At 38.3% G+C, this 17,291-nt stretch overlaps 1 protein-coding gene across 1 annotated transcript; it reads left to right on the forward strand.

The window, feature by feature from the left end:
* Positions 1-12,352: 12,352 nt before the first annotated feature.
* CCDC71L (coiled-coil domain containing 71 like) lies at positions 12,353-16,430 on the forward strand. The gene has a single exon (XM_037065876.1). It carries the CDS (start codon positions 12,370-12,372, stop codon positions 13,063-13,065), a length of 696 nt encoding a protein of 231 aa, XP_036921771.1. The 5' UTR covers positions 12,353-12,369; the 3' UTR covers positions 13,066-16,430.
* Positions 16,431-17,291: the final 861 nt, after the last annotated feature.

The following is a 17,291-nucleotide window of genomic DNA, read 5'->3' on the forward strand; positions in this document are numbered from 1 at the left end:
TGTCTGTAGCTGATTCCTTCAGTTGTTCATCTAGTCACTCTGCACTCAGCAATCAGGCTTAAGCACCACGTGGTGGGACAGAATCCCTTTTCGGGTTGGGGCTATTGTTATCCCTAAGGCTGCTGCCACTTTGAGGGGAGTGGTCCCCCTGAGCAAGATGGCTGGCACAGTGTGGGGGGTGACTCAGCACTGGGATCCAGTCGCTACTCTCTCAGTTCTCTCCCAAAAGCTTCCAGTCCCCAGTCTCTCCTTAAGCATCTCTCGTCTACTCTGCCCCTCCACTCACCTTTTGCCACAGCCCAGGGTAAGTGACTGCAAATGAAAATTTATGTGTTGATCCTTTAAATAGCTCTTTTTTTATCCAGCTATCCATCTCTGACAGAGGAACTCTGCCACTTTTTGCAGCTGGGTGTTATCTGTGTACTTTTTCAGCTCTGGTGATCTAGGCTGGGGATCCCAGCTTAGGTTTTAGGTGCCACACTTCCCAGGGGAATCCAATATGCTGCCTATATATCCTTTTGGTGCTTCCATTGATGACCGTGGGAGCCCATCTAGCCTTCTTGCGTATCCACCATACTCCCCACTAGTCATGTCTTGCTGAAACTGATTCTTCTGTCTGTCCATGGTTATAAAGCTTCTCTCTCGTGATAGTTCAGTTGTTAGTTCTGAGTGATTTCTCCATAATTTACTTGTAATTCCAGATTGGTCCTGGGAGGGGGGTTAGTGTAACTTCCACTTACTCCTCCACCATCTTGGCTCTCCTTGGTGAAGTCTTTAGAGTTTTCTACAAACAATATCATCTGTAAATAATGACAGTTTAACTTCTTTCCAATTTGGGTGTCTTATTTCTTCTTTTTATGTAATTGCTATGACTAGGAATTCCTGTACTATGTTGAATAAGAGTGGTGAAAGCACACATTCCTTTCTTGTTCCTGTTCTTCAGGGAAACACTTTTAGTTTTTGCCTATTGACTATGATGATAGGGGCAGGTTTTTTATATATTGCCTTTACTGTGTGGAGGTCTGATTACTCTATTTCCACTTTGCTGTGAGTATTCATCATAAACGGGTGATGGATTATATTAAATGCTTTTTCTGCATTGATATGGTCATGTGATTTTATTCTTTATTTTGTTGATGTGATACATCATGTTTATTGGTTTTCTGAATATTATAACAATCTTGTATCCCCCATAAAACCCATTTGATCATGGCATATGATATTTTTAATATATTGCTGGATTCAGCTTGCTGATATATTGTTGAGGATTTTAGCATCTCTATTCATCAGGAATATTGACCTATAATTTTCTTTCTTTTTAGTGTCTCTGTTTAGCTTTGGAATTAGAATAATGCTGTCCTTGTACAAAGAGATTGGAATTGCTCCCTCCTCTTGAATTATTTGTATCTTAGAATGATAGGTGTTAGCTCTTTGAATGTTTGGTAAAATTCATCTGTGCAGCCATTGGGTCCAGGAATTTTGTTTTCTAGGAGTCTTTTAATTACTGCTCCAATTTCATTAATTGTAATCAATCTATTCAGGTTTCCTGATTCCTTTTGATAGCATTTTGGAAGATTGTATCTTTCTAGAAATTCATCCATTTCACCAATATTGTCCAATTTTTTGTCATATAGTTTTCAAAGTATTTTCTTACAATCCTTTGTATTTTGGTGATATCAGTTGTTACTTCTGTTCTTTCATTTCTAATTTTATTTATTTGGGTTCTCTCCTTTTTTTGATGAATCTAGTGCAATGTTTTCAATCTTGTTTATCTTTTCAAAGAACCAGGTTTTGGTTTCATTATTCTTTTATATTATAATTTTAGTCTCTATGTCGTTTATTTCCTCCCCAATCTTTATTACTTCCTTCCTTCTACTTACTATGGGCTTCTTTTGTTGTTCTTTTTCTAGTTATTTTAGGTATAGGGTTAAAATGTATGTATGAAATTTTTCCTGTTTCTTGAGGTGTTCTTCTAATGCTATGAATTTTCCTCTCAGGACTGTTTTTGCTGTGTTCCATAAATCTGGGGATTATATGTCCATTTGCATTTGTTTGCAGGTAATTTTTGTTTCCTTGCTTGATCTCGTTGGTAATACATTCATTGCTTAGTAACATGCTATTTATCTACTGTATATTTGAAAAATTTTGAGTTTTTTTATTAAAGTAATTTCTAGTTTTATGCTGTTGTGATTGGAGAAGATGCTTGATTCAAGTATTCTTGAATTTTATAAGACTTATTCTGTGTTCTAACATGTGGTCTGTCTTTGAGATTGTTTCATGTGCACTTGAGAAGAATGTCTATTCTGCTGCATTGGGATGAAATGCTCTGTAAATATCAATCAAATCCATCCAAACTAGTGTGCCATTTAAGGTTGCAGTTTTCTGCCCTGGATGATGTGGCTCAGTAGACTGAGTGCTGGCCTATGAACCAAAGGGTTGCCAGTTCATTTCCCAGTCAGGACACATGCCTGCATTGTGGGCCAGGTCCCCAGTAGGGGGCATGTGAGAGGCAACCACACATTGACATTTCTCTCCCTTTCTTTTTCCCTCCCTTCTCCTCTCTCTAAAAATAAATTTTAAAAATTTAAAAACCTTGCTGTTTTCTTGTTGATTTTTTTTTTGGTCTGAAACTTCTATCTATTGATGACAGTGGGGTGTTCAAAATCTCTACCATGACTGCATTACTTAATCTCTTTCTTATAGTCCATGAAGATTTTTAAATATATATTTAGGTGCTCCTAATACATAAAAAAGGTCTATATAAGTTTAGAAGAGCTATATCTTCTTGATGGATTGATTCCTTTAGTATTATGTGGTTACCTTCTTTGTCTTTTGTCATCATTTATGCTTAGAAGTCTATTTTGTCAGATATTGCCACCCCAGCTTTTTGTTCACTTCCATTTGCATGAAATATTTGATCGCAATCTTTCACTTTCAGCTTGTATGAATTTTTTGTAGAAGCTTATTTGTGGGTGATATTTTCTTATCCATCCAACTACCCTATATCTTTCAATTAGAATATTTAGTTTATTTTTGTTTAAGGTTATTTTTGATAAATGTGTATTTATTGCCATTTTTCTTTATACCATGTTCTCTCTCTCTGTTTCTTCTTCTTAAAGCAACTTTTTAACATTTTTTGCAATACTGGTGTGATAGTAATGAACTTTTAGCTTTTGGGTTTTTATTTTTGTCTTTTTGTTGTTCTGTATTTTTGTTTTTCATTTTACATGGGATGTTTTTTATCTTGCCTTCAATTTTACATGATAGCCTTACAGGATAGACTAGTCTTGGTTGGATGTCTTTTGTGAGTCTTTTTTTTTTTTGGTTACTTTCAATACTTAATATCAATTCCTCCTGGCCTGAAGTTCTTCTGTTGAGAAAGCAGCTGATAGTCTCATGGGCACTCCCTTGTAGGTATCTAACTGTCTCTCTCTTGCTGTCTTTAAGATTCTTTAACCTTTGCAGTTTTAATTATGATGTGTCTGGTATGGGTCTCTTTGAGTTCATCTTGATTGGGACCCTCTGTGATTCCTGAATTTGTGTGACTTTTTTCTTCACTAGGTTAGGAAAGTTTTTTGCCATTATTTTTTCAAACAGGTTTTCTATTTCTTGCTCACTCTCTTTTCCTTCTGGTATCCCTATGATGTGGATGTTGTTATGCTTGATGTTGTCCCAGATGATCCTTAGATTTTTTTAGTTTCTCTTAATTCTGTTTTCTTTTTTATCTTCACCTTGGGTGGATACTGTTATCTTATCCTCTAACTTGCTGACTTGATCTTCTGCTTCATCTAATCTGCTTTTGATTCCTTCTGATGTATTATTCACTTCAGATATTGTATTCTTCATTTATTACAGATTTTTAATGGTTTCTATGTCCTTTTCAATGCTTACTATCTCTCTGTTAAATTTTTTACTGAGATAATCCATTTTTTCCCTAAGGTCCTTGAGCATTCTTATAAGTATTATTTTAAACTCTGCATGTGGCATTTTGGTTGCTTCCATTTTGTCCATTTTTAAATTCTTTTTCTGGGGATTCCTCCTGTTCTTTTTGGGAGGCATTTCTTTTTGTCTCTTTGTTTCATCTTTGTATGTTAGGTAGATCTGCTATGTCTCCCAAACTTGTTTTCATGGTTTTATGATGAAAGTATCTTGTTTGGTTCAGTGGCACAATCTTCCAGATCATCTGAATTTCTTGCTCCAGAAATGTTTCTTGTAAGTTATGTTTACCTCCTGTTGTAGTTGAGTCTTCAATACTATTGTCCTTTCTGTGGGTAGAGTTAATCCTTCAGGCTGGGAAACACCATGTATGAGACACTGTGCAGGTGGAGTTGTTCCCAGTAGGGTTGGGTGCCTACTGGAATCTACTTTGAGTATCCTATTTGTGTGGCTCTATGGTGCATAGAGCTATGGTGTGGTATGAAGCCCACCACTGTTTGCATTGGGTCTGGGTCCATGTGGGTTGGGATCAGGTACATGTCACTGTCAGCTGTTGTGTGTAACCAGTCTATCATGCTGTTCACTGTTTGTGCCTGGGTCTTCTGGTCCTGCATGTGTGCATTAGGGGCCAGTCTGTATACATGGGTGTGCTTCCTCCAGCTCAGAGCTGGGGGAAGTTCTGTAAAAGGACCAAGGTTCCCTGAAGTCTACCTCCATCTGTCAGCTACAATGTCTCCTCTGAGGTTGCTTGGTTTTCCTCTGGAGCCTTCTGATGAGTGACTGTAGAATGAGCCTAGGAGAGTTGAGATAGGGCTAATGGGTTCTTCACTTCAGGGTTGCACACTCAGGCACTCAATGAGGGAAATGTAGTCCCTCTTTCAAAGCCAATCCCTTCAGTCTCTGCCAGTCTCCAATCCTAGTCCTCTCAGTGGGGATTGGGGGGAAGATTCAGTTTGGGTACAGCCAGCTTTCTCCTTCTCAGTAGCAAGTTTATCCTTCCTGGGCTCAGGGGGATAGATCAAAAGAGTCTCCCATTGGGGTAGTTGCTGGCACAGCCCACAATAGGAGGCTAAGCTCTTTGTTCTGATCTAGACAATAGACTTTGAGGGTCTCACATATATGAAAGTCCTCACCCTGAGTTGCTCTTTCTTCCCTCACCAACTGAATTGCACTCAGTGCAGTCATCTGGGTCTTGGCAGGGTTGATCTAAACAGTTTTCAGTTGTGGTTTGTGCAAATCTGTAGGAGAGGGGGAGGCACTTCTTTCCTTTCATGGGGTAACATGAGTTAAACTCACAGGGGATATTGGATTTGTCTCCCTACAATGTAGTCGGGGAGCCCTGCATGGGTTTAAGATTTTGTGCTCTGACAGGGAGGGAGTTCTGCAGCACAGTATCTCTCCATCTCTCCAGCTTCTCAGCTGGATGTGGGGGCTTTCCCCTCACATCTCAACTTTTCTTACCAGTCTCTAGGTAGCTTCTTCTGTACTCCTTGGTTATAATATTTCATATCAGCTAGCTCTCAGTTTGTTGTTCAGGTTGATTTCTCTGTAATTTAGCTGTAAATTTGGTTTGGAGCTGGAAGCTATTAGATACAACTTCCACTTATTCTGCAGCCATCTTGGAATCTGGAGGTACATTTCAATTAAACATAAGGAAAATATTTTAAATAAATCTGAGGGACAAAGAATTTTGGTTAATCCAGGTATGGCTTGCTTCAAATATGGTCAATTTTTTGGTTCATTTCTTATCTGGGCAATTTCTAATCTAATCAATCACCAGCAATGATTAATATACAATATTATGTTGTATATTTATTCTCTCCCTTTATTTTGTTTTCTGTCTTTTCTCTATTTTTCATTTATTTTCATTTCCTGACTTCTGGTGGGTAAACAATTTTTTAGAGTTCTATTTTGATTTATTTTGATTTAATGCTTTTGTATGATTTTTTAAATAGGTTTTTTAGTGGTTGCTCTAGGTATTTTATTACACATACATAACTTATCCCTAGGATGCTGGTGTCACTTCACCATTTTCAGTGAGGTACAGAAACCTTACCTTCATTTCATCCCTTTATCCTCCCTGGTTTTAATAAATTTGTTTTAAGTATTTTCTTTACATACTTTTAGAACCACATATGACACTGCTATTTTTTTACTTCAATTATCGTATTACTCTGCTAGGTTGCCATGACCAAATATGCCATATACAGCATGGTTTCAACAACAGAAATTAATTTTCTCATAGTTCAAAAGGCTGAGAAGTATAAGATCAAGGTGCAAGCTGATTTAGGTCTCGGTGAGAACTCTCTGGCTTGCAGACGGTTGCCTTCTCTCTATGTCCTCACATGACAGGGAGAATGAGCTCTGATGTCTATTTCTCTTTTAATAGCCCTATGAGATTAGGATCCCAGCCTTATAACCTTTATTTAATTTTTATCACCTGCTCACAGGCACTATCTCCAAACAGTCATGTTAGAAATTAAGGTTTCAACATATAAATTTGGGGGGACATAAACATTCAGTCCATAACAACCATCAAACATAATTTACAAAACTCAATAGAAAAAGGAAAGTCTATCATATCTATATTTTTGCTTAGTATGTCCTTCTATCCTAATGTTCCAAGATTCCTTCTTTATTGTTTTATTTTTATTTAGGGAACTTCCTTTAGCTGTTAATTTAGGGTAGTCTATTGGCTACAAATTTTCTTCATTTTCTTTCATGTGAGAATGTCTTAATTTCCTCTTTATTGATTAAGGATGTTTTAACTGAATACAGAAATTTGGGTTGAGAGTTTGTTTCTTTCAGCACTTGAAAAATGTTGAGCCACTTACTTTTGGCCTCCATGTTTTCTCATGAGGAATCTGCTGTCATTCAAATTGCTTTTTCCCTTCTAGGTGATGTATCATTTCTATCTCACTGCTTTCAGTAAAATTTTCTTTTTCTTTAGTTTTCAAAGTTTGACAAGCTTGATGTGTCTTGATATGGATTTCTGTGATTTATTTTGTTTAGGTCAGTTCAGCTTCTTGAATCTATAGATTTATGTCTTAATATGTCAACAAATATTAGCTCTTATAGTCTCGTAGGTGTCTGAGGCTCTGTTTCATTTTTATTTTTTATTTTATTTTACTTTTTTTAAAGGGAAGAGCCATTTCTTTTTTTTTTTTTAGATTTTATTTATTTATTTATCTTTAGAGGGGAAGGAGAGGGAGAGAAACATCAATGTATGGTTGCCTTTCGTGCGTCCCCTGCTGGGAGTTGCCTGCAGGGAACCAGCCTGCAACCCAGGCATGTGCCCTGACTGGGAATTGAACTGTGATCCTCTGGTTCACAGGTCAGCGCTCAATCCACTGAGCTACACCAGCCAGGGCCCTCATTTTTATTTTTAATTTTCTCTCTGTTCAGATTGGTAATATTTGTTGATCTATCTTCAAGCTCATAGATTCTTTCCTCTTCCTCCTCCAATCTTGCTGTTTAGTCTATTAGTTGAGGTTTTTATTTTGATTACTGTATTTTTCATCTATAAAAATTTTTATTTGGTCCCTGTTTATATTTCCTGTTTCTTTGCTGAAATTTTTATTTTTTTACTGCAGTTTTCTATGTTTTCACTTGTTTCAAGAGTGTTCACAATTGCTTATTAAAGCATTTTTATAATGGCTGCTTTAACATCTTTATTACATAATTCCAACATTTCTTTCATCTCAATATTGGCATCTACTGATTGTCTGTTTTCATTTAGCTTTGGATATTCCTGGTTTTTGGCATAATAAGTGATTTTCAATTCAAACCTGGGCACTATTGTGTTGTTAGAATCTGGATATTATTTAAACTTGTTTTAACTGTTTTTCTCTGGCACTGTTCCAACATGGAAAGGGAGAGGTGCTTCCTCGGTGTTGCCAGGTAGATTTCCAGGTATCCTGGGTCTGCCTCTTTTGACACCCAAGTCATTACCACTGGGTAGAGTTGGGAATTCTAGCTTTCTACTAGATCCCAATGATAGCTTCCTAGGTGGGAGGGGTAGGAGTGTCTTACTACTGCTCTCACATGGTCTCCACTGACACTTTGAGAGGGGATGGCCTCTTAACATCCTAGAATGGCTGAGAATTTAGATTCCTTATTTAGCCTTCTCTGATGCCACCTCACAATGGTTGGCATGGTGCCTTGTTCTAGCCGGATGAGAAGGGTAGATGCCATAGTTTTCTGTGGTGTTTTGCTGAAGTAGACTCTTTTCTTAGAAGTTTTCTGTCTTGCTAGTCTGCTCCTTCCCTGCTTTTATAGCAAGAGAGAACAAGAATTTGTTTTGGCTTCTTTTGCCTACATCTGTTGGCATTTCTGGGTTGCTGGCTTCTCTACTAAGTCTGAGAAGTGTGCAGAAAAGAGAAAAAAGTAAAAAGAAAACCCAGGGAATTCTCTGCTATATTGTTGTTTAGGTTCTCAGATTTCTAGCCTGTCTACTTTTCGCTCTTCATTTATCAATCTTCTTATATTTATTTAACATGACATGTTTAGGGGTTTTAGTTATAAGTTGGGGGAAGTATAGAAAAAACAATAATCTTTCTAGAAGTCCTAGCCTCTCAGTTTATATGGTTTTTGTGTGCTTCACATCACACAGTTTTATAGTGTATCAGAACTTTGAGATAACTCTTGTAGAAAAATCTACATTACTTTAGAATGGTTCTAACGAAAAGGCTGAAACTTTTCTTGATGAATCATGCTCTATTTAATTTAATTTGAACTAATAATGCTATCTCCTTGTACTAATATAAAAATGTTAGAAACAAATCTGAACTAACAGAATTCTAGTTTAGGGTAGGGGATTTCACCATTCAGCTATGGTGACCTTAGGCAGATCTCTTGGCATCTCAGTATTTTCATCTGAATTGAGAGTTGGACTTGTTAGATGATCTCTAAGTTTTCTTGTAGCAACAGCATCTTAATTTTCTCTTCTTCAATCTATTATTTGAAAAAAATCTTACACTGTATCACAGGTTTGAAATATGTTGGGTGAATCAGTAAAATCCTCATAATTAGATAAGAAAAATAAGAATAGTTAGTATTTATTGGATGCTTACTATGATCATGGTACAACAGTATATGTTTTACCAATGTTCTCATGCAACCTTGAAAACAATTTTTGAAGTAGAAGTTATATCCATTTTATAGATGAGAAAACTGAGGCTCAGTTAGGTAAAAAAAAATATCCTCTAAGATACTTGTTATAAAGACCTATTTGATTCCAAATATATTTGATTTCATAGTTGATGCTCACAACCACTCATACTTTTTATTTTTGGTCATTTTTCAAGAAGCAAATTATTTTATAGAAGTACTATCTTAAAGGTTCTGGATAGCTGATAAATATATTTTGGTTATAATTTGCCCCAATCATTTTATTTTGCTTGTGTTCATTTTTAAGATAAATTCAGAAATGTACACAGCTTGATTTTTCCCATTTATATTTCTAAATTTATTTTTATTTTTAAACATTTTTTGTTGTTTTCAAGCACAGTTTTCTGCCTCCCCCCCCCACACCCATTCCTACCCTCTTATTCTTATTACCCATCATTTATTAGAGACATACAAGAGGCATCGAGTTGAGAAGTAAAGGAATAAATTGAGGACTTAAACTATTATTTTCAAAAACAACAATTTAATTTGTCAACTTTCATAAACTTTATAGTATCTCAGGAAAGTCTCAGAAACTAGAAGAAATATATCATCTTTCTGTGTAAATTTTACTTCCTTCAGAGAATAGATAAGGAATTATTTGTAAAACTATGTGAGCTAAGCAAAGGTAGAGGTCAAGAAAAAATATAAAGATAAGAAATACAGAAAACTAGAAATCAAACAATACCAAATTTAAAAGTATATAATAATTCAAGCACTTTAATATGATACTAATTCCTAAAAATATTTCATAAAAATGTTTTTTGCTTTTAAGCAAGTTAAATGAATATGAATTATAAAAATGAACTATTGAACACTAAGCAATTTGTTGATATTTTATGTTTTCTGAAAATCAAAATTGTGTTGAAAGAAGATTTAACCTCTTAATTGAAATCAATTCTGTAAGTTTGTGTAGATCCCTGGTATATGTTTACTTGGCAAAAGACCTGTAAGAACTTATAATAGATTAACATAGGAGTGGATAACAATATGAGACACGAGGAGTACATAAATTCTTATGATCTCATTTTTTTAATCCTTACCTGAGGACATTTGTCATTGCTTTTTAGAGAGAGAAGATGGAAGAGAGGGAGAGAGAAACATCAATGTGAGAGAGAAGCATGGATTGCTTGCCTCCTGGCTACATAAGGGTACTGGGGTTTGCAGGCTCCTGGACCTGGGCCCAAACCTGCAACCTAGGGTTGAGTGGAAATTTCCACCTGCCCTGAGTGGAAATTGCAACCTGCAAACTTTTGGTTATGGGATGATGCTCCAACCAACTGAGCCACACCAACCAGTGCATACTCTCATTTTTATATAAGGATTTAGGAAGCTGATAATTGACTCCCCGATCTTGTTCTGAGATCAGGGTGTGCTTTTCTAGGAAAATGATCTTTTCACCAGAAATTTATCATGATATTCCATGATTTTGGCAGGTAGAGAACTATTTTCTTTGCAGTTTTTTTTAATTATTGAAACTACACAACAAAATATTACCTGGTTCAAACAAAATATCTGTAAGTACAATATAAGACATAAAAATAGTTCAATTATGGGTGTCATTCCAGTAGAAATAGGGGTATAGCTCTGTCTCCTGATTACTCCATGTATGCTTAATTTTCTGTTGAACATTTTGAAGTCTCAACAGCACAACTGGAAAAATCCTCAGTGAAATATAAGGGTCACCAGAGTAGGAATCCAAACCTAAACTGTAGTCCCAGTCCAAGCTGTGTTACTGAACAATAGGAAATTGAACTAGGTATCTTTAATCTAAAATATTTGAGGGAACCATTAGAAACTATATGCAAATCACAAAACTGTGCTTTATCAATTCTCTACAGCAAAATAAGATGGTCACTGAAGGATACAATTTGCATGTCTACCTCAGAATTCTAAGTATTAGATTTTTTTAACCTTAAAAATTTAAAGGAGTTAAGGAGAAAATTGCAATATAAATGCAAATTATAAAATTGTCCTGTTCTGAGCAATTTCAGTATCTTTCTTTCTCACCTCATCTGAAATATTTCATCCATTCACTCAGCAAACAGAATGTCCACTCTCTGACAGCCACTGAGCTAAGTACTGAGGATGAAAAGGACAACTTTAGAACGGCCACTACTCTATAATTATTCATAATCCCCTCCTTTCAAATACAACAGGTAATGTGTTCTTTCAACAAGAGCTCTTTTGACTGTCTATGATAATGCATCATTTCTAAATGACAGACGTTGCAAAGGGACATATTAAAACTAAATAAACAACGAAGTGCAGTCATTTAAAAAGAACTATATATTTAAGAATAAGGATATTTTAAGTAGAATGGCTTTGTTGTAATTGATCTTTGATCAGCTTGAGCAAATAGTATTTAGTCTTATAGGTATAAAATACTTTGTTTTCCCAATAAGCAGAGTATCTCTTAAATATGAAGATGGTGTCACTGTCTAGGAGATAATCTCACTGATGTCACCCCTGTTACCTGAACAATTCTGGATTACCGGTGCTTACTTGAAATGGATTGGGGCCAACAGAGGGAAGCGGGATGAAGTTGCCAAAAGAGGCCTCTGAGGGTTTAGAGGGGAATTGTGAAAGGCCTATTCTTTCTTGATTTAAACCTAAATTTCTTTGTTGTGATACAAGCAACAGCCTTTCAGCATGTCTTCCTTTGTTATTCAGACTGGTAGATCTCCCAGATGAATCTACAAATGCATACCCATTCATTCTGAGATAGACTGTCGCCAAGGTGGAGCTGATGTCCACCCCTTCCTCTACACGGCACCCTTCCCAATACCCATCCAACAGTTGACTCAGGTTCAAGGGCCACTACCATCATCAACCCCAGCACCATTTTCCAGGAACTGGCCTCTACCCCATCAGTCCCCGCCCCTCTTCTGAGAGCACCCAATGGGTGGAAACGGGGCTGCGGTGGGAGGGGCCTGAGGCGGGCACATTTAAAGAAAGGCAGAGGGCGAAAGGAAGCGAGAGAGGAGAAGAAAGAGAAACCGGGGGGCGAGGCGTCGTCCAATGACAAAGCCCAGGGGTGGGCGCCGGCAGCCATCTTGTACCGGGTGGCAGGATCTTCACCCGCGTCCTCCGCCCTCGGAGGGGGTGGGGCGGCGGCAGCGGAGGCGAGAAAAGTAGCGAGAGAGGCACCGGGCGAAAGGCGCCTGCAGCGGCCGCCGCCGCGGAGCCGAACGCAGGAGGGGGCGGCGGCGGCGGCGGCAGCAGCGGCGGAACCCAGAGAGCGCAGGCGGCCCGGAGCGGCCCCCGATGCGGCGCAACGTGAAGAGGCGGCGGCCCCAGGCGGCCCCGGCCTCGGTCTTTCGGGGCGGCGGCTTTAGGGCAGGAGATGGGGTCGGGCTGGAGGCGCTGGAGGACAAGGTGGTGTATTCGCGCTCGCAGCTGTCGCTGGCAGACTCCACCAAGGCGCTGGGCGACGCCTTCAAGCTGTTCATGCCCCGCAGCACGGAGTTCATGAGCTCGGACGCGGAGCTCTGGAGCTTCCTCTGCAGCCTCAAGCACCAGTTCTCCCCGCACATCCTACGCAGCAAGGACGTTTACGGTTACTCCTCTTGCCGGGCCCTGGTCCCTGACCCCCCAGGACCCCCAGCCGTCCACGGCCCGACCCGCAGGCCCGGCCGGGGCTGGGCGGCCAGGAGGAGGCGCCGCAGAGCCCGGGGGGCCGCCGCCCACAGAAAGAAACCGTCGCTGCCCCCGCCGCCTGCCCCAGAGGAGAGCTGCGCCGGAGAGCCCGGGGCTCTCGGCCCCTGCTTCGGGGGCCGCACCCTAGAGGAGATCTGGAGGGCTGCCACCCCGACGCTGACCACCTTCCCCACCATCCGCGTCGGCTGTGATGTGTGGGGCGAGCGCAGCCTGGCGGCGGCACGGCGCCGAGCACACCAAGTCCTGCGAGTGAACCTGGAACCCGTGGTGAGGCTCCGCCGCTTCCCGGTGCCTCGGGCGTGAAACGCAGCCCGGTGAACCCTCGGACGGAGCTTCCGCCTGGAGGGATGAACAAGTGTCAGTCGAGTGTTTACAGATCCCGCCAGGACTCCGTCCCCTAGTGCACTTTACGAGCGAAGAAGTCACCGGATGATGTTCCCGGTTCTGCGCCCTGGACCTGCGCCGCTGTCTGGGACCCCAGGGCAGGCGTGCCCTCTCCTGCCTTCCAGCGCTGGACCCGCAAGACAGGCCCCTTTTCTTCCTAATCCCAGATTGAGACGTCTCCAGGACATTAGGGGCAGATCCATTCTCTCCCTTTTGGACTCTACCTCACTGGTCTGGAAGCCCTCCGAAGAAGTCACTATTTTTCCAAAGGAATTTGGTTTCGAGCTGTGTCATAAGCCAGAATTCACTTGCTTTTTTATACCTCTCCTTCCCGGTACCCGCCTCCCCTCCCCCCTTTTTTTGAACTGTCACCCCTTTTTCTGAAAGAAAGATCAAACATGCTTTGTGGTGGTGCAGTAGTTTGTGCTCAGGGTATTCTGAATCTCACTCGTTTCCTAACGTGGACTGGATTCCAGTGCTTTTGACCAGGGATGTTTTCTAAGCGATTCAAGCTTATGGACTGTCAAGGATTTGTATGACTTTGAACTTCATAGGCTCAGTGATTGCAAACAAAGAGATGCAAAATACAACAGTTTTAAATATTTTAAAGTGTTTCTAAATATTTTATATTGAAATTTAAAGTTTATATTTACTGAGCTCCTAAAGAAAATGGTAAACAAAACTCATGACGTTTTGTTTAGGAAGAGTTGTTAAACTTTTAAAAATTGATTGAAAATTAAAGTACATTGAAACCACATGGCTTGTGATTAAAAGAAATGAATACATTATAAAAAACTGGCGTTGGTTAAAGAGATGGATGGAATCTGATTGGAAATGATATGGCCTCTTTGTACTGATTTAACATACAAATCCAGAAATATTTCAAGGATAATTTATTTTAAAATGGGAGTCCATTAGGAGAAACGAATGTGTATAAATTTTATAGTTAAAATGATAAACAGAATACCCACTAGAATCCTCAGAACTGTAAATGATCTACAGGGGTGGGGGCATTTCTTGGTATAAATAACTTGGAAGTTTCTTTGGGTGAAATAGATTTATTTTTCTTTCTTATTTGGCTTTGTTGTTGGATAACAAGAAATGTCCAGACTAATATCACCACTTCTATAAACATCATGACAGTTGACTTTTTTGCTCCACCAGTTGCCTTTTTTTAAATCTTATTTCCATTTCAGTTTATGTTTGCAGTTATGGGTCTTTGACAGCTGAAGACCACAGGAATCAAACAGGCAAGCCACACAGAGTTCTGACCCTTCTTTTTACACATTTATAATAGTGTTTATATCATACGGCCCAGTGTGTAACTCTTGATTATCCAAGTGCCTTTGGTCATTGTTGGCAGCAAGACTTAATGGTTTTTAGTCAGTGGTGCCACAGCCAGATTTTATTGCAATATCTAAAGGGTCAAGTTTTTGTACCACTATTATTTCAAATTTAAGTATTCTGCCATGGAGCAATCTGTACTGGGCTGGAAGTTGACATATGGAATACTCAATATTAAGGTTTATCTCTGCTTGGCAGCTTCTTTGGAGAATCAAAAAGCTGCAGTTTTGACTCTTGTGTTCTTAGAATTTAAACAGCATAGCTTTCTGAAATGATTTTTTTTCCAAGTTGAATAGTCTGTTGTAGGAGCTTTGTGAGTTTACTTTCAGTGTTTTTGTTTTGTTAAAAACATTTTTATATATATAATGACTTTATACAGTTTCCTAGTAAGCATCACAGTCTTATTCACTACTCAGTGATAATGCATTGTTACATACACTGTCACATGAATAAATAAAAGTGAATAATTAGAAGATGGAGAGTGTTAAATTATATTTGTATGATAGGAAGCTCATCTATATTCTTTTGATTATTAGCTTCCATTGCCAATTGTATTTTAGTTATATAGGGTTTTCTCCTCCCCTGCCAAAAAAAGTTAACTTTTTAAGCTAACTAGCATCTGAGAGGAAAATTTGTATTTGTACCACTTCTATTGTATATAGTTTTATAATAATTAAAAAATAAATTCCAATGGCCATATTAGAATGTAATTTCAACATACTGCTTATCTAGATAGTTTCCCAGAGGATTTCGAAATTAGACTTAGCTGGCAGGATAATTTTGCTCAGCACAAAACTGAAACACAATCTTTCACACCATGCATCTTTGTAACTTAGGGTTTTAATTTTTTCTCTCTTATGCTTTGTTACTTTAGAGCACTTGAATTCACATAAATGCTTCCTTGGATTATCTGGTCTGTCTGATTTCAGTTTGGATCTAATTGTTCATCCTGAATTCAATATGTTATTTTTTTGGTTTGTTAAAAATTCATGCCATTTTCTACTTTGTATGATGTAGAAAAAATCTTTATTTTTGCCAAGTTTTCTTTAGCAACACCTATGCTACAACTTCCATAATGTGAAGAAACAACTAATATAGTTGACTAGTGTATTAATAGGGAAGTGAAAGTATTTTATGGATACTTTTGGGCAGAATGTGAAAAGGAACTTGGCATGGAAGCCTTTATTGTGAGGCATCCATTTACTGTCCTCTAAAGTGAGTCTGTAGTCTAGCTTGTATATAGTTTTTGTAAGAAGTCCTATGATCTTCATTATTTTACCTTCTCTTATATCTCATATGGCACAAGGAGAAGGGGGAAGCTAGGAAGTATATCACCTTGCTCAGCTTTTATTTAATTTTTAACTCTTGAGTGCCTAAATGTGGTGACTGGCACCTCAGTTAACCTTTTGAAATTTCTAATGTCATTTTTTTACCCTTCCTGTCAACCAGCAATGAAACCCTTACTGAAACCAGTAATGTCATGATTGTTGAGGGCAAGCTTCATTGTTGATAGTGTAAAGTGTCATTGTTGGGATGTGTATTTATTTTGTCCAAGTTTGAGGACCCTATTGGACAAGTGTAACTTAAGCTGGTGGCTGACTATCGATTTGCAATGTGCAAATCTGAAAACTTTTCAATAAAAAACATTAAAATATTTGAATATAAAAAATTTGAGCAATTTTTAACTCAAAAGCTTTTTGTTCTTTTAAGGGTTGCCACAGCACCCTTTAAATTGGTGGTTTTTAATGGACATACATAATATTTACCTGTTTAAAATATTTCTTAATGGACTTATGTCTTAAAAGTGCATTAGAAGGCAATTATTTGTAATGGAACTGATTTTTTGGGACAGTTTGATGTGCATATGACTAAGATTTACAATCTGATTGTACTTTGCTTTTTAATTTATTAACTGTAAATAAATTTTAGAGAATACACAGTGTCTGATTTCTCTAATGATGTTGAAAGTTTTTGAAATGGGATTTTATAAGTTTTGAGATCAGTATTGGGAGTCTGTGTTACATCAACTCTGATGATCTAGTGAGTCTCCAGGACTGGGCTTCATGCCCAAGACCAAGTCATTACCCACTTTGTCAGCAAGAAAGACTAAAAATCCATCAGAATTTAGTTTTGATCACTGACCCCAAGCTCCCTTGTGGTAGTGATAGAAGGTCTAAAGCTCACATTCTTTCACATTATGAAAGAGTGTTCCATATCAGTAGCATCAATAAGGGCTGTTTTAACAGAATAGAACTAGAATTTTCATGAACAGTCTAACAAAAATTGGAATATTAGCAAGCACAGGATTCATAGACCTCTGCGATCTGAATTTGTACCTGAGTTACTATCAAAAATGGAGTCATCATGATGTAACAGCTGTGAATTACAATGCCAGGGATAGAATTAAGGCTTTACTACTGGCATTAGAACTTCAGGTAGGTTACATAAACTGTGAGCCTTAGCTTCCTCAGGTATCAAATGTGGTTAGTAAAGGAAACTGTTAGATTAAAAGTGCATATTTATACATATTTATGTGTCCATAGGAAATATTTAATAATTGCTATTAATTGGAATCATGAATGCTGAGCATAAGTATATGCTGAGAGTGGTCCTTTGGGAATTTAGCATTCCAAGAACAGAGTGTGGTCTGGGATAGCTAAAAGACAAGAGAAAGTAATTTGTGGGCAAATTAAAGACAAACCATACAGCACGAGGTAGGTTTAAGTTGATTTACTAGTACTTTTCACTGTTGGAGGTTTTTTAGGCATTCTTAAAATTTTTGGGTCTTATCATCCTGGTGT

Source organism: Sturnira hondurensis, unplaced genomic scaffold (genome assembly GCF_014824575.4).
Source record: "Sturnira hondurensis isolate 20B ecotype Veracruz unplaced genomic scaffold, ASM1482457v3 Scaffold0016273, whole genome shotgun sequence".
NCBI classification, from domain to species: Eukaryota; Metazoa; Chordata; class Mammalia; order Chiroptera; family Phyllostomidae; genus Sturnira; species Sturnira hondurensis.

Coding starts and splice junctions, on each gene's coding strand:
- CCDC71L (XM_037065876.1), top strand. CDS start 12,370: ATGCGGCGCAACGTGAAGAGGCGGCGGCCCCAGGCGGCCCCGGCCTCG.